This window comes from Podarcis cretensis, assembly GCF_951804945.1.
Source record: "Podarcis cretensis genome assembly, chromosome: 4".
Lineage (NCBI taxonomy): Eukaryota > Metazoa > Chordata > Lepidosauria > Squamata > Lacertidae > Podarcis > Podarcis cretensis.
Genome location: NC_137173.1, coordinates 65,656,026 through 65,673,076, shown reverse-complemented (window position 1 = coordinate 65,673,076; position 17,051 = coordinate 65,656,026). Strand labels below are relative to the sequence as shown.

Here is a 17,051-nt window from a genome sequence, read left to right as displayed (position 1 = left end):
GACTGCCTGTAACTTGTAGAACTTGTGCCTCAGCTTGCTCTTTCCTCATGATTCCTTTCTCCTGGTGTGCCATGTCTTTATAGATTGTGAGCCTGAGGGCAAGGACTGGCCCATCTTAAAGAACTGATTTTTGTAATGTCTCATTGGAGCCCTTTTGGCTAAAGGGCCAGGGTATGAATGCTATATAAAAAAACCACTTTTATTCCACTTTCCCGTTGAATGTATTGAATGTATATATTTACATTCAATCGCTTCAGAAGACATTGCTGCATTTTTTCCCCCTACCAGCAGTTTTCTTTTGTGAGTACTTTCAGATAGAAAAGTTACGGGAAGTGTCACGCAAGGGCTGCCCAGGAACATAGCAATTTGGTTTACCAGGATAATTATATTTAGTTCTTTAATGTTCAGTTCTTGCGGATTTTGTGTGTGTGTTTAAGGAAGGCAAACATTTGGCCTCATTTATTCCATCCTGTGAGGAGGCTTTGTGGTGTTTTCAGTTAACAGTTACCTTGGCTGTAAGAGGTTCAAGATTAAAAGGTCATTTACATTCTCATTCTGAAAATGATAGTTGACACGGATTTGTACTTTCATAAATTACAAAAAGTGATACAAAGTAATATTACGTTAACCAAGCAGACAAGGTTTCCTACTGCTTGGTTAACGTAAGACATGAAGCGTGAAAACCTAGGCATGTTTGTTTATTTTACTACATTTCTATCCCATTTTCTGTCATGGAACCAAAGGCGCAGTGTACATGAGGTGTTCATGCACCCATCCAAGCACTGGCTAAACAGACCTACTTAGTTTCAGCAAAGTGGTGGCCTCTGTATTCAACAGGGCTTCTTCCCAGGTAACTGTACATGGAAGTTACAGCCTTAATCTGTTAATAAACATCAGTATCCTGTGGTACATTACCTGTCTCCCCCTAAATACATAGCTGCATTGGAGTGCCAGCTGTGCTGGTTGGCATCCCTCACGAAAACTGACTTAGAATTTTCAGTAATAGATCTGACATCTACCTACCAGTTAATTATCTGTAATTTATGGGAAGTTTGTTAAAAAAAGGTGGTGGGCGTACAGTGTAGAGGCCACCACTCTGAGAGCACTGCTTTGCTCCAAGCATCTTGAAGGAAAGGATTTTAAGCAGGCCTCTACCTGAAGACCCTTAAAAGTGTAAGTGTTCCTATGTAGATGAGCAAGGCCTGGCTCAGTTCAGACTCTGGGCCTTAATAAATCAAAATGAACAGTGAGCTAATAGTAAGCCCATGCTGTTTGTGGAGAGTTGACTTTTTATGTTCCTACCTATTTGTGGGCAAAGCCAGAGGTGCCCCAAAGCCATTTTCCAAATTGTCTACATTTCTAGTATGCAGCCAGTGTCAAAAGGTGAAGAAAGCAGCAAAGTGTTACTACCAAACTCTTAAAATATAGTCTGGTTGTTGTAAATTTACAGCTTTCTGTCTTGGTCTTCAGAGTTACCTATCACATCTTGATATATATGCTTGTTTCGGGACCTCTTCTTCCAAACACAGGTATACTTTGGACCACAATTTAAAGTTTACAGCATGAAGTATGCTGTCTCATATCAATCACTTCCTGAATTTGGCCATCAGGCATCATCAAGATTCGTTAGGCATCTAATGCTTTGTTCTGTACATAGGGATGGGCAAATCCAGCCATTTCGCTTCCCTATTTCCCCCCAAAATTAAGTTCTTCATATTTCTGTAGCAGTTTGCAATTTAAAAAAACCTATGAAGGCTAGAAACTTGATGTAAAACAAACCTCAGAGTTTAAGCAGCCACATGATATATAAGGCATATGGACATAATTTGACAAAGCTCACACTGTAAGTTCCCTGTTGGACTATATCTGCTTTCAGTGTGGGCAATATGCCATATATAATAATCTGCTCCACCGCACTATAAATGAGATGGGCCACAGAAGCTCCCTTGACCTCAAACTTTTGGGCCTCAACTTAAGCTTGATATCCTATATTTAAAAATCCTGACTACAGAGAGACAAACATCGGTCTGCAGCCTATAGTAATCAACCTATGTTTTTCAGCAGAAAGAAACACATCAACATTGAACAACTGGCTTTTTGTCAAGGTAGGTTACTATGTATAAAAAAAGCAATGCCTACCACAGTTTCAACAAAGGTGAGTTCTGCAAAGGAAAGGCAAGAAGGCTGGCGCCTTATCCTCTTAATCCATATATTCCCATAGGGAAGTTGTGTCAGTGTTAAATTCCCATAAGTAACAAACACATCTCCAGCTTTCATTGTGCTCTAAATGTGGAGTTTAAAATAAAATAATGCAGATAGTATTTTGTGCTGGACTTCAGAATTAGGAACATGGAAACAGCTGTATATGTCTATGCAATGGAATGCGGTAAATACAATTGACATTAAATTTTAGTTGCATGCTCACAATAGCTCCTGTTGACCAGCATATTTTTTTTTACATCTAATATTGAGGATGTGAAATACTGTCCAGGCTACGTCAGAGGGAGAGGGTGTACTATAGTGAGAATCTCTTTGATTGCAGCATTAACCTTCTCTTGGCATTCAAGAGTTCTTGAAGATGCTGATTCTCCCAGTGCCCCAAGAAACCTGTTAAGAAGCTGTCAGAAATTGCCTTATTGCACTGCCAGATTCAGGACATTCATATTTTATTAATAACTTCACTGTCTTTCAACCTGAGAGATCTCCAGATCATTTTACACACAATGGGCCGTAACAGTGATGCTGCTCCTCATCAGAAGTCTTATTAGGCTTACCTGTGATGAGATTTGAAATTGTGATGTGGGTCCAGTGTCACTCATTCCACTGCCTGGCAACACCAACCTTTTTAGATGTAAAATTATTTATCCTAGGCATCAGTGGTGTCCCAATTTCGCTGCTCATAGCTAGCAGGAGACACAGCAATGGGGAAGTGATAAGCTATCATGGAAGATGAAGATGAGGCTGCTCATGCCTTGTTCCTCACTCCCACCCCTCCCACGGTCAGGTTTCTGGTTGCTCATACGCTACGTCCACCAGCCTGTGTGTGCTGTTGTTTAGTGCCACATTGGTACGAGTAAGACTTCACCCATCCTTGATTTGATCATGGATGAGGGTGCTGATCTGGTGTGCGCTACTGAGACCTTTGTGGGTGAGCTGGGAAGAGTTGATGTGTCCCAGCTGTGTCTGCTCAGATATTCAGTACAGCATCAGCAGAGGCTGCAGGCACCAGGGACGGGGAAAGATTTGCTGTGTACAGTCATACCTTGGGTTGAAGTTGCTTCAGGTTAAGCAATTTTGGGTTGCACTCCGCGGTGACCCGGAAGTACCATAATGGAACGTGTTACTTCCATGTTTTGCTGCTTGCGTATGCGCAGACGGTCGAAATGATCAAAACAAAAAAAATTCCTTCCAGTAGCACCTTAAAGACCAACTAAGTCAGTTCTTGGTATGAGCTTTCGTGTGCATGCACACTTCTTCAGATACCGAAATGATGTCATGCTCATGTGTGGAAGTGGCGAATCACGACCCGCGGATGCGCAGATGCGGGTTGTGTTTACTTCAGGATGCGAACGCGGCTCTGGAACGGATCCCGTTCGTATCCAGAGGTACCACTGTAATTGTTTTTATATAAGCAGTTGTTTTGTATAACTTTGTACTGTATTGTGAAATCATCTTTGGATGCTTCACAGGTTTCCAGACCCTTTATCATCCTGGTCACCTTCCTCTGCACATGTTTCAGCTTGTCAATATCCTCCTTAAAGTGTGGTGCCCAGAACTGGACACGGTACTGGAGGTGTAGTCTAACCAAGGTGGAATAGAGCAGGACTATTACTTCCTTATATAGGGACGCGGGTGGCGCTGTGGGTAAAACCTCAGTGCCTAGGACTTGCTAATTGTATGGTCGGTGGTTGGAATCCCCGCAGCGGGGTGAGCTCCCGTCATTCGGTCCCAGCTCCTGCCCACCTAGCAGTTCGAAAGCACTCTTAAGTGCAGGTAGATAAGTAGGTACCGCTTTATAGTGGGAAGGTAAACGGTGTTTCCGTGTGCTGCGCTGGTGCTGGCTTGCCAGCTGCAGCTTCGTCATGCTGGCCATGTGACCTGGAAGTGTCTTCGGACGGCGCCGGCTCACGGTCTCTTGAGTGAGATGAGCGCACAACCCTAGAGTCGGACACGACTGGCCCGTACAGGCAGGGGTACCTTTACCTTTACCTTTTATTACTTCCTTTGATCTGGACACTACTTCTGTGGATGCAGCCTAGAACAGCATTTGCTTTCTTCTTCTGCTGCATCATACTGTTGACTCAGTTAAGCTTGTGGCCTACTAAGTCCCCTAGATTATAGAATCAGATTCTTTTCACTTTTCATGTGATCCTTTTCACATGTACTACTAGCAATCTTGGTGTCCCTCATCCTATATCTGTGCAGCTGGTTCTTCGTGCCCAAGTGTAGAATGTGACATTTGTCCCTATTGCAATTCATTTTGTTAGTTTGGGCCCAGTTCTCCAATCTATTAGTCATCTTGAATCCTGAGTCTGACTTCTGTGGCACTACCTTCCCATCCCAATTTGGTGTCATTTGATGAGCAGCCCTCAATTCTTTCGTCCAAGTTGTTAATAAAGACACTGAACAACAACAGGCCCAGGGCAGAGGAGGACGGACCAACATGGCGCCAAGGTAAGACGCGCTTACCGGTGCTCTTCGGACTTCTTTTAATCTTCTTTTAATCTTTTATATTTTATCTTAACTGACCCAGTCAGTTTTTGAAGTATTTTATAATTGCTGCAGCCGCATGCTATAGAAACTCTCTGAGAGACTTGGCCCTGCTCCAGACTGCTACAGGCTGCCCGTTGTTTCTTATCAGCGGGCCGGCCTCGGCTGCTAAAAGAGATGAGAACGCCATTATCTTAATTGTGTGTCAAGTGTTTGTTATTTTAAGAATTGTATAATCCCTGGCCTGAGGAAAGTATGGGTCAGAAAAAACGCTTGAGAGACTTTGACGAGCCCCTATCATCCCCCAAACCAAAACTATCAAGGTTGGTGCCACATCGGAATAGAGGAGGGAGTGACCATGCCGAGCATTGCCTTGCAGTGGAAACCCAAAATCGCTTCCTACCTCTAATTGATTTAGAAGCTACTCCAATTCCGATGACTCAAAATTTTTCAAAAGTAAAGCCTGTAAAGGAGAATACGAAAGAAAAACTCTCATCACAGGAAGATGGTTTAACATCTGATATGGGGGAGTTCCCCAGTTGTGAGCAGTTACACTTAGTAATTAAGACCCTTCACTGTATTTTCAAAAGGCTGGATGAGGTATCTTCACAATTATCCAATATCCTCTGAAAATCGAAAAACTTGAATCAACAACACAATCTTCAGTTTGTGAGGTCAAAAACTTATTGCCTCACCCCAATTCAGATAAAATAAAGGAGACCAAAATTAAATATATCTTAAATTCCCAATTGAATAATCAGACACTAACTCTGCAACCCAAGAAAAGCTGCCTGTCTGTCAGGTCAGAAATAGGAAGATGGTCAACGCTAGAAGGGGCTAAAGACTGTTTAAGCAAACTTTTAAAAATTAAGAAACATCAGATTGACCTATATGCTGTGATGCCCCTTCGCCGGCAGAAGGTGATACTTCTTGAAGGTGATACTTGGTTCCACTCTGAAAAGATACCATCTGTCAGGGACGCAGCGGCAGCGCAGGGAGGGGAGGAGATGGAGAGCGAGGGGGAGCAATCCGAGGGCAGCGTAGGAGAAGATGACAGTAGCCCGAGAGATTCCATGAGCCTCTCCAGCGAATCAGAAGATTCACAGAAGGGGGCGCCGATGGCCAAGGCAAGGGGGGTCCCAAGGGGGATACCCCAGAAGGAAGGGGCCAGCGGGGACTCCCAGAGCAGCAGTTGGAAATCAGGACCAGCTTCCCCACCAGAGCATAGTGGGGGGGAGGAGTCCCAGGTATCAGGGCCAGCGTATTCACCACCAGCGAGAGGAGATGAGTCAGGCTTGGCCACGCCTCCATCGGAGAGCGAGGGAACGGTCAAGAGGAAGGTTGCCGGCTGGGCGCGCGCGCCAAGTTCAAATGTACAGGCGAGCGGCACAGCAGGTAGCCCGGATAGGGAACCAGGTCTAAAGCCCGCCGGAAGGAGGGGCAAGAATCAGGGGGGTCAGCGTCAGAAGAGTCCAGAAAGGAGGAAACCCCAGCGGGCAGGAGGGCCCAGAGGAGGAAGGAGCTAAGGAAGAGGTGGAGCAAGGCGAGAGTCTTAAACTGGTGTCTAGGGGGCGGAGACTCAGACGGAGCTTCGCCGGTCTAGGTTCTAAGACGTAGAGTTACATGCTGCGGCTTTGAAATGGCAACTGAACTTCAATAAAGACTTTTGTACATAACTACAGCTGGGCGTTGGTCCTTTGTGAGCTGGGACCTAGGGGCGGCTCTGACACCATCTATTATAGTTAGGAGGAAAACGCTTTTGTCCATGGCCGACATCGTAGCAACGAGGGTTTTTGCAGATAGCAAGATCAAACCCCTTCTAAATAGGTGCCCTGGTGGTGAGGACATTAGGACAAGAGACTCTGCCTTACCTCAAAATACTGTCAGGCCCCACTGCGATGACTCTGCAGCGTGCCATCCTTGACCAAACTTGATACCGTCTCAAACAGCCATATATGAGGATGAAAATCTGCAGACTGCCCTTGACGAAAGGGAACTTATTGATTCGTTCAGAGCCCTCCCTCCGAAAGAACAGCCGGTGATGATGCAAAGATTTGACACGCTTAACTCTCAGCTTTTGCAAGTCCAGCATAGAGGGGAAGATACTAACGATGTTTCAAATAACTCCACTTGGGCTCACCGGACTGAAGTGGTTGACCTTCTTCAGCTAAGCCCCACTTTGAAAACAAAAACCATCCGGCAAGACTCAAATCTTCAAGTTGTTTCTGCCCCGTGCGCTATATCACGAGACAACCAGGCTCGGCCATCCTCACTGAACCTTCATCTACATTCATCGACCAACATACCTAAGGACGAAATTCTGATTTCCCTGCTTGACTCAAATCCCTCTTTAACTCACTCTTCTATGCCAGAGCTAGAATCTTCTCCAGTTTCAACCAGATATAGAAGTAGTCCACAAGTGATGCCCCTGAGAGAGCCTTCTGCAATTCCCGCCCCCATGATGCCCCCTCAATTACCTTCTTCAAAGGAAAATGTGAATGTTACACCTCAGGACCCGCCGTCGGAAACGATTGAAGACTCGATGGGACGCATCAATAAAATCATCCTAATGTCTGATGATAAATCTGCGAGAGGGTTTCCTCCGACGGACTTAACTTCTCCCTCCCTGGGTATTGCTCTGTCAAGTTGTACCAAGAATTTCGAAATGAAGAGACTTCCTGTTCAGGGATATACTTTCAGTGGATCATCCACGGTGTGCCAACAGTCGAACCAAATTGTTAAAAATTTTAATTTGGAGGGCTTCTCACAGTTACCATCTTCCCAAAGTAAAATAACTGATTTTTTTGTTACATCTTCTGTCTTTAACAGAGAGTCTGCCCCCCCTCCGTTTTGACTGTTAAAATAACAACACAGAAGTCCCCAGCTAGCAGTCCTAAGTTGGAACATTGCTGGCTGGAAAAGGAAAAGATTAGATCCCGAATTTCTGTCCTATATAAACTCTTTTCAGATAATCCTTTTGCAAGAAACTTGGGAAGAAGATAAAATAGATATAAATGGCTTTGAACTGATATCACTTCCAGCTATCCCCTCCCAGAAAGGTGGCCGGTCCAGAGGTGGTCTTGCAATCGCCATATCGCTTAAAATGAGAGCTAAACTCTCGCTAGTTCAGACTTTTCCTCCTTTTGCTTTTACAGGTCTGATTTCAAGCGAAAAATTCTCACTATTAATCATCAATGTTTATCTTCCTCCAGGTGGTCTTATATCAGACCTCCATTATAGATGGGATTCTCTGGAAGATCATTTATTGGCATGCTATGTTATGTACCCTAATATTCCATCGATAATGGATGGTGACTTTAAGGCACGTACAGCCGCCAACTGGGATGGGATAATTAAGGCCAAGTGGTGGGTATCTCCCCCCTACCCAAAATCTGATTTAATCTCTTTTACATCAAGAAGATCTAAGGACAACAGAGTGAATGAGGCGGGAGTCCGTCTTTATCAATTGGCCATTCGTATGAATTTGAACATTTTAAATGGCAACTGCCCTCCAGACGTGCCAGGTGAATTCACTCATTTGGGCACAACATCAAATAGTGTCCTAGACTACCTTCTAGTTTCAGATGACCTAGTTTCAAACTTCTTTTATTTCAAAGTAGACATTGTACAATCCAGTGACCACCTACCTCTAGCGGCCAAGCTAACGCTTGACTGGCACCCGGTTAGCGGTACACACCCAATTCATGTAGGTTTAAATGCCGCAGCTCAAGTAAGAGGCATTAAATGGTCTATGAAACAGGCCCAAAAATATGCAGAATTCTTCCAGAGGAATATCCCCGAATCCCTTATTGTTTCAATGGCGGAGTTGTCGGAACCAAATAGGATACTGGAGTGGTTCTCCCACTTCTCTGCAGATTTAACTAGCTTCTTTACGATGCCGGCTCACCTGGTTAACCGAGATCAACCCAGGTTCGGTGCACCTTGGTTTGATTCCAAATGTAAGCAAGCTAGACTCTCTCTCTGTTGTATCTACAACAGATACAAATCTGGAGCTGAAACTCTTCCCCCAGAGTACTTGCAGGCCAAAATTGCTTACAAACAGGCACAGAAGTCAGCCAAGCATGAGTGGCAGCTAAGACGTTGGCAAGCGCTGATTGCTGCCTCTAAGCTTTGCAACTCTCGCGGTTTTTGGAATTTAATTAACAAAAGATCGAGGAAATACCCATTGACGGTTATCCCAGCCCTGACATGGGAACAATTTCTAAGAAAATATTTCTCCCAGACAGATATCTCTAACATTCATTCTGATACTCTTTCAAGCCACTTGCCCATATGGCCAGATACTGACCCGGAGGAAATAGTAGATTTAATTGCTAAACTGAAAACTGATAAAGCCCCAGGGCCCGATCTAATCCCGGCTGAAGCTATTAAACAACACCCAGCATGGTGGGCCAAAATTCTTGCAAAAATCTTTGATGCAATCAATGCCACGGGCCAGATACCTAGATCATGGAAGGAGTCCATCATAATCCCTATATATAAAAAAGGACCACCAGAGGACCCAGGAAACTATCGTAACATCAGTTTATTATCAATCATCGGGAAAATCTATACTCGCTTCCTGCTAACCAGACTAACCCAATGGGCCGAAGATTCCAATCTGATAGGCCATGAACAGGTCGGGTTTAGACCAAATCGGCTTCTATTGACCATGCAATAATTCTATATCACCTGGCGCGGAAGTATTCTTCCCCCACTCATGGTCTTCTATGTGCCGCTTTTATAGACCTGAAGGCGGCTTTTGACAGTATCTCTAGAGAGCTGTTATGGGAAAAACTGGCAAAGTGGGGCATAGATAAAAGGCTGTTGTGGCTTATGATTAAATTACATGAAGGCCCAGGGCAGAACCCCACTTGTCCCTTCCTTTCAGGATGATGAGGAACCATTAGTGAGCACTCTGTGAGTTTGGTCACTCAAGCAGTTACAAATTCACCTAACCATAACCTCGTCCAGCCCGCATTTTACAAGCTCCGTAGGAATATAATGAGGGACTTTGTCAAAACCCTTACGGAAATCAAGATACACTACATCCACAGCATTCCTGAGCCATCAACCTTGTATCTCCATTAAAAAAAGAAAGAGATGAGGTTCATCTGGCATGACTTGTTTTTGAGAAACCCATGCTTGGTCTTAGTAAGTACAGCATCCTTTTCTATGTTCCTGCAGGCCAGCTGATTAACATCTGTTCTAGAACCTTTCCTGGTACAGTGGTACCTCTGGTTACGTACTTAATTCGTTCCGGAGGTCTGTTCTTAACCTGAAGCACCACTTTAGCTAATGGGGCCTCACGCTGCCACCACACCACCACCACCCGATTTGTGTTCTCATCCTGAAGCAAAGTTCTTAACCTGAGGTACTATTTCTGGGTTAGCGGAGTCTGTAACCTGAAGCATATGTAACCTGAAGCGTATGTAACCCAAGGTACCACTGTATCAATGTCAAGCTGACCAGTCAGTAGTTTTCAGGATCTTCTTTTCTCCACTTTTTGAAGATGGGGACAACATTTGCTCACCTCTAGGCTGCAGGGAGGGGTGCGGGTGGCGCTGTGGGTTAAACCACAGAGCCTAGGACTTGCCGATCAGAAGGTCGGCGGTTTGAATCCCTGCGACGGGGTGAGCTCCCGTTTTTCAGTCCCTGCTCCTGCCAACCTAGAAGTTTGAAAGAACGTCAAAGTGCAAGTAGATAAATAGGTACCACTCGGGCGGGAAGGTAAATGGCATTTCCGTGCGCTGCTCTGGTTCGCCAGAAGCGGCTTAGTCATGCTGGCCACATGATCCGGAAGCTGTAGGCCGGCTCCCTCGGCCAATAAAGCGAGATGAGCGCCGCAACCCCAGAGTCGGCCACGACTGGACCTAATGGTCAGAGGTCCCTTTACCTAGGCTGCAGACCTCTCCTGTTCTCCAAGAATTCTCAAATATTATAAGAGGCTCTGAGAGGACATCTGCAAGCTACTTTAGTAGCCTTGTGTGCAGCTCATCAGATCCTGGAGATTTGAATTCATTTAAAGTGGCTAGGTGTTTCCTTAACACATCTTTTCATATCTTGGGCTGCAACTTCCTCCTTGGATCATTAATTCTGCTATCACAAAATTGGACACTGCTTTCCTTTTGGCTGAAGACAGGTGCAAAGTAGGTGCTGAGCAGTTCTGCCCTCTCTCTGTCACCCAATAGCCTATTTCCATCTTCTCCATGCAGAGAACCTACAATTTTTTCTTCCTCTTGCTTCGAACATAGCTGAGGAAACCTTTTATTATGTGCCTTCAATATTTCTCCTTTAAGAAACTCCCATCTATCTTGGACTCCCTTCTATTTGAATATTTAGCATGGGCAAACTCAGGCAACATTTAGCCTTTCTGAAACAAGGGTGGTGGTGGTTTGAGTTAATGCTATGTGTGACAGCTAATTGTGGCAAGTAGTGGTGTCCACAGAAGCAAGTGCCTTCAGATGGACAACTGCCTAATTGCAGCCAGCAGATACAATGTGTCTGTCTTAATGAAGTTTGAGTATTCAAACATGAATTATATGATGCTATGTGATGCCATGGAAACACCTTTCCCACTATAAACCAATTTAGTGGCAGACAAGAATGCCCTGTGACATAATGTTTAACTTTTTCAGTTTTTCAACCCAATAGTGTTTTTCTGAATAGTGTGAAAGCAAAGAAGTTTCACTGGAATTCTGTACAAAAAGGAAAAAGAAAAAAAGGAAAGGAAAAATGTTGAAATTAGTGCATCTAAGGGCAGGTAGGTTTACACTGGCAAATACAGAAAGGAACAGAGCAGAAAGATGTAACTAGTTACTGCAATAGGATCAAAGGTGGTGTGAAAACAGGGTTCATGGCGAAATGTCCTGACTGAAGTCATTCTGTGTTTTTAACTACCCTTTTCAGAAAAGGCTCAGGGAGAGGACAATAGCAGATCTTGGCAGGAGCAGACTTAGAATTTGGAGCCAAAGCTGAGTTTCACAATCTGCTGTCAGTTCCAGGACTCAGTCCTGGAATCTATATATAAGATGGTAAAGACTGTAGTGTAGAAAACACTTCTGAGCATATGCAATTTTCTCACTGGTGAAGAACAGTAGTTCTTTCTTTGTAAATACAGTGCTACCTCGGGTTACATACGCTTCAGGTTACATACGCTTCAGGTTACTGACTCCGCTAACCCAGAAATAGTACCTCAGGTTAAGAACTTTGCTTCAGGATGAGAACAGAAATCGTGCTCTGGCAGTGCGGCAGCAGCAGGAGGCCCCATTAGCTAAAGTGGTGCTTCAGGTTAAGAACAGTTTCGGGTTAAGAACAGACCTCCGGAACGAACTAAATACTTAACCTGCGGTACCACTGTATGGGGTTAAGGACATAACAGATTTGGAGATAACAAATTTAGACTGCAACCATTAAAAACCAATCACACTGAACTCACTGGACCTTACTTCAGACTTAAGTATTTCTGAAGGCAGTAAAATTTAATCATGGAAATTTTAAACACAAAGGAGCCAATTCCACATTTCGCTCTTTAAAATGTGAAATCTATATATTTGGATTCCAAACATAGGGATTTCACATTTTAAAAGGTTCAATCTGATTAAAACTGATTCTAGAAGACCACATCCACTCCAGAGTTAGAGCATATATGCACAATGCCCTCCTCATGGACCAAACCTAGTTATTTAATGTTTCTCACCCTCGCAGTCTGCCTGCCTGCCTGCCTGCTGCTCATCTCAGCTTCCCTCCTCAAAACGAAGGACTATGTTTGGATAGAGCTTACAAAAGCACCACAGTCCCTGAAATATAACTTTCCCATGTCTTTAAAACCCTTCTGTAGGCTGTTTTAATAACTGCTTTGCCTTCACTTAAGCATGACTCTGATGCTTGGCACTTGGTGTCGTACACAAACATCCCAAAATAAAAATGCTACAAGATATCCCAGGAACTCCTCAGGAGCTTTAAAAAGAGATTTGCGCTTGGGGACCAGATGTCTTTTCTTCAATGAAGACAAATGGTGCGACTAGGCTGAAAAGGAACCACCATCAGCACATAATGAGATTTCTTAAATAGGTGCAAGGAAACTTTCCTGTCAACGTAGTGCCTGCAAAACTTTGTCAGATGTCCAGTTCCTGATTGGAAGATTTTTTTTAAATGTTTTAATTGCTGGAAGTTGGAATAGTTAAACCATCTGTTTGGGCAACATTGTGAAATGTTTATGTCTTGAACTGCTGATAAAAGTGGTCTGCTTGCAAACAGCGAGTGCAATAAATTAAATTGTCCCTGCCTGTCTTTCCAAGTCTTGGTCAGAGAAGAAACTCAAGGCTGCATTTTATGTGGTTCTCCTCCTTCCCCCCACCCCATTTTGGGAAGAGTGAGAGACTTGGAAATGTGTCCTGACAGTAACATTACTTATACGAAATAAGAGTAATTGGGGAAAGGGCACCCATGGATGGGACTTCTCTGTGAATGAACAGGAACGAGCCGCAGTAGAAAGAAAAGCAGACCTGCTTTCAGAGAGCTTTGCAAGTCCAACGTGATGGAAGGCGAGGCAGCAGGGGGTTCGATGCCAGCCGGCAAGAAAGCAGCCAGCAAACCGATGCGGATAGCCCTTGGCGTGTTCGTGACCAGCACGGTCGCGCTTGGCACTGCGCTTTTCCTGGGTAAGTGTCAAAAAAATTGTGGCAGCATAAAATGAAACTTTTGCAAGGCTCTTAAAAAAACCCCAACCCTGGCTACAACAGCTTTGCTACTTGTATTCGGTTTGCTTAACTATGCTAATCACATTTTAATGTTCCTTCACTCCCATTGCTATTCAGTTGAAACGATGAATGAGCTTTTTGTTGGTGGAGGGTCTTGGCTCTATGTGAAGGACTAACTAAGAGGATTCAAAGGTCCTGAAGTTACTATCCTGCTGTTCTAGGATTCTGCAGAAATTGCAAATTAAGTTAACACTTTTCATTTTTAGTATTTGGAGATTCAGCAGAAGCACATTTCATGCATCCCCCCCCCCCCGAACTCACCAGCTGACTGGGAAATATCAAAGGTGGCTGTGATAACATGTTAAAAAGCAATGTAAAATCAGAAACCTGCAGATTACACACACACACACACACACACACACACACACAATTCTAAGTTGGTATGAACAACTGGCTGGATCCAAAAGACAGCCACTAAGTCACAATATCTCTCAAGTTGTGATGATTAACATATGGCTTATGAATAAATACTGCTAATAGCTTATGTGTCTTTCAAAGATTGAATTTCATGCATGTACTTTTTGTGGGACCCCTTTTAGGGAGTCCTTCCATTTGATTTTCAATGCAATGATGGCTAAGTCTGCTGTCCTATACCCACTTTCCTAGAAGTAAGCCTCATTGGATTCAGTGAACCTTCCAAGTAGAGATTGCATGGTAAATGTTCTACTGATGTTTTGGACAGTCCACAAAGATACCATTAAAAGAGTAATAGATGAATTGTGGAGTCTTTAAAAAGGTGAGGAAATAAACTCTTCATCAGATGCTTTAACTAAATCTGAAAGAGCTGAAAGACATATATTTCCTACCCAATACAGTATCTTGTTGCTGTGATGAAGAACTTGTACTGAATTACTGCATGATAGTCATTGCCAAGATCCATTTACTGAATGATTTATTCAAAATATTGTGGTCAAAGGGGTTGCAAAGAATAAGGTAATACAGTGGCCATGTCTACATATTCAAAATTAATCTCTATAGGCATTATTGGAACTGTAAGACTATGAGGGGAGGAGGGGAAGATATCTAACAGAGAATTTGAAGTACAGTGGTACCTCGGGTTACATACGCTTCAGGTTACTTACACTTCAAGTTGCAGCCTCTGCTAACCCAGAAATATTACCTCGGGTTAAGAACTTTGCTTCAGGATGAGAACAGAAATCGTGCTCTGGCGGCGTGGCAGCAGCAGGAGGCCCCATTAGCTAAAGTGGTGCTTCAGGTTAAGAACAGTTTCAGGTTAAGTACGGACCTCTGGAACGAATTAAGTACTTGACCTGCGGTACCACTGTACCTTTATTATGCTTTCCATGGTCATGACAGTTAAACTAGCACAAGACCTGATACAAGGCTGTAGCATAGAGGTACCATCTATGCCTAATGAAAATATATTGTTCTTTGTATCTGTTGTATAATCCCAGTGGATTGAAAAAGGCCACAGCGCCCACCTAGTCATTTCCTCAGTACCAGTTACAGATAGGTAGCCGTGTTGGTCTGCCATAGTCAAAACAAAATAAAAAAATTCCTTCCAGTAGCACCTTAAAGACCAACTAAGTTAGTTCTTGGTATGAGCTTTCGTGTGCATGCACACTTCTTCAGATACCACTGAAGAAGTGTCCATGCACACAAAAGCTCATACCAAGAACTAACTTAGTTGGTCTTTAAGGTGCTACTGGAAGGAATTTCCTCAGTAGTAAGTCCGGCTGAATTCAATGGGGGCTTACTCTCAGATGAGTGTGGACAGGTTTGCAAGCCACTGAACAGAAAATGATTTTCCTTACTGAGTGCCTTTAACAGAATATCCCAGTCTATAGATTATTGTCTGGGTATATATATTCTACACATAGGAGATCAAAATTAAAACTTAATTTTGCAAAGGAATTATGCATTCTTTTTTAAAGCTTTGCATGCTTTAATCTGCCTTCCAAAGACTCTTTATAATATATATATATTTTCAAACCTGATGGAGAGGACAAAAAAACAAAGCGAAATTCTATGGTCTCTCTAGGGCCACAGAAAGAGGAGACAGGCAGCCAGCTACCTGTAGTAATCCCCCCCCCCCACAAGAACACACTATGCAGAACCATTTTCCTTTATGACTTTTTTCAGCCGCACTGTGCAAGGTTTCTCCAGAACATTCTTTAAACATCATTACTATGCAAAATCTCAGATTGACTCTTGGATGCACTCAGTACACACAGTCCCAACTTCTGTACAACTTTCAGAGCCCAGTACTGCAAATATATACAAACATATATATATATTCTTCACATGCACAGCAATTTACTTGCAGGCATTTTTTTCCATGCAGGCATTTTTAATAATTGTTTATAGGGCTCATGGATAACACAAGCTGTAACAACAGCTAAAGAGCAAAGTAATGGGATGGAATGAATATGGGACAAACTCTATATTGTATGCATGTTGTAATAACAAAAACGTTTTTTGAAAAATGGAAATTTGTTTTGGGAGGCTGAGTGACAAAGAAAGGGAAGTTTAATAGGACTGTCCTTGTCCCTCTCCTGATACAATTTGGGACACGATTCTGCATGTTAGAGCAGCCCCGATCCAACCTGGGATGATCTCAGCCTGATGCAACACAGGTGCAGAAAATTGTGGGCCTCACAATGTTTAATCAGGATTTTAAACCTTAAGGGTGGGATGAATGCCACACTATGGTGAATGACTGGTCAATGCAAACATTGCAGCTGGAACTATCCCACCTTCCCTTCCCTTCTGCACTGTTCTTGGTATTCCCAGACAGCCCACCAGCCGCCAGTTATGGGGGGGGGGCACAAGGGGAGGAGAAGGAAGAAAGCCCCATTGTGCAAGCAGTTGTCCTTGGACAGGGCTTCCACTCATGGGGCTTGTGTTAGGTCAGGCATGGCCAAACTACAACTCCCATCATCCCTAGCTAACAGAACCAGTGGTCAGGGATGATGGGAATTGTAGTCCCAAAACAGCTGGAGGGCCAACTTTGACCATGCCTGTGTTAGGTGAATCCCACCCTAATTAAGCATGTGGGGAAGAGCGTAAGGGAGGAGGAGATGCACCCTTTCTCTCTTCAATGTCTAACCATCCTCCCTTTTGACAGTGCCAGATCACTCCAGGTGGACCCAGTCTGACCTGAGCCTGCTCAAACCCACTCTGGCTGAATCACGGTCCACCCCAAATTGACTTGGTTTCGTTTGGGTTCAAGGATTCAGTCGTACCGGTTGCATATCCCTAATGCTTCACCCTTTTCCCACCAGATGTTTTCCCACCCCAAATCACTCTGTTCAAACTGCTTTTTTCTCTGCAGAATTCCAACAATCTTCTGGAATTACTTAACCACCACCTTTGCCCTTTGTTCTTCTCAAAATCGTAGCACCCTAAGGCCGCTTTCAATTTTTTTAAAAAACCTGTTGTGCTTGGTTACCATTTATATTATGTTTTTAATTCACTGCATCCCTGTAAGCTCAGAGCAGAGAGCTTCTCTTTGCGGAGCAAAATTTGTCAGTAATAAAACATTTGAATATATGCAATTTTTAAATAGCCATAAAAATCAAGTCCTGTTCATCTCTGGCAACAAGATACAGTGGTACC

The 17,051-nt window shown here is 43.7% G+C and overlaps 1 protein-coding gene across 6 annotated transcripts in view; it reads left to right on the top strand.

Moving 5' to 3' along the window:
• Positions 1–17,051, top strand: part of PHEX (phosphate regulating endopeptidase X-linked) — a gene marked incomplete at its 5' end in the record, with an annotated part of 111,848 nt that overhangs the window by 1,110 nt on the left and 93,687 nt on the right. The window contains 2 exons of one of the 6 annotated variants that reach the window (XM_079972212.1): positions 2,065–2,105; positions 13,188–13,373. In XM_079972212.1, coding sequence (XP_079828338.1) covers positions 13,250–13,373 — 124 coding nt within the window. Of the gene's footprint in view, positions 1–2,050; positions 2,106–12,423; positions 13,374–17,051 lie in introns of those variants that run through there. The other 5 variants (XM_079972213.1, XM_079972211.1, XM_079972215.1 and 2 more) reach the window with 5 other exon arrangements.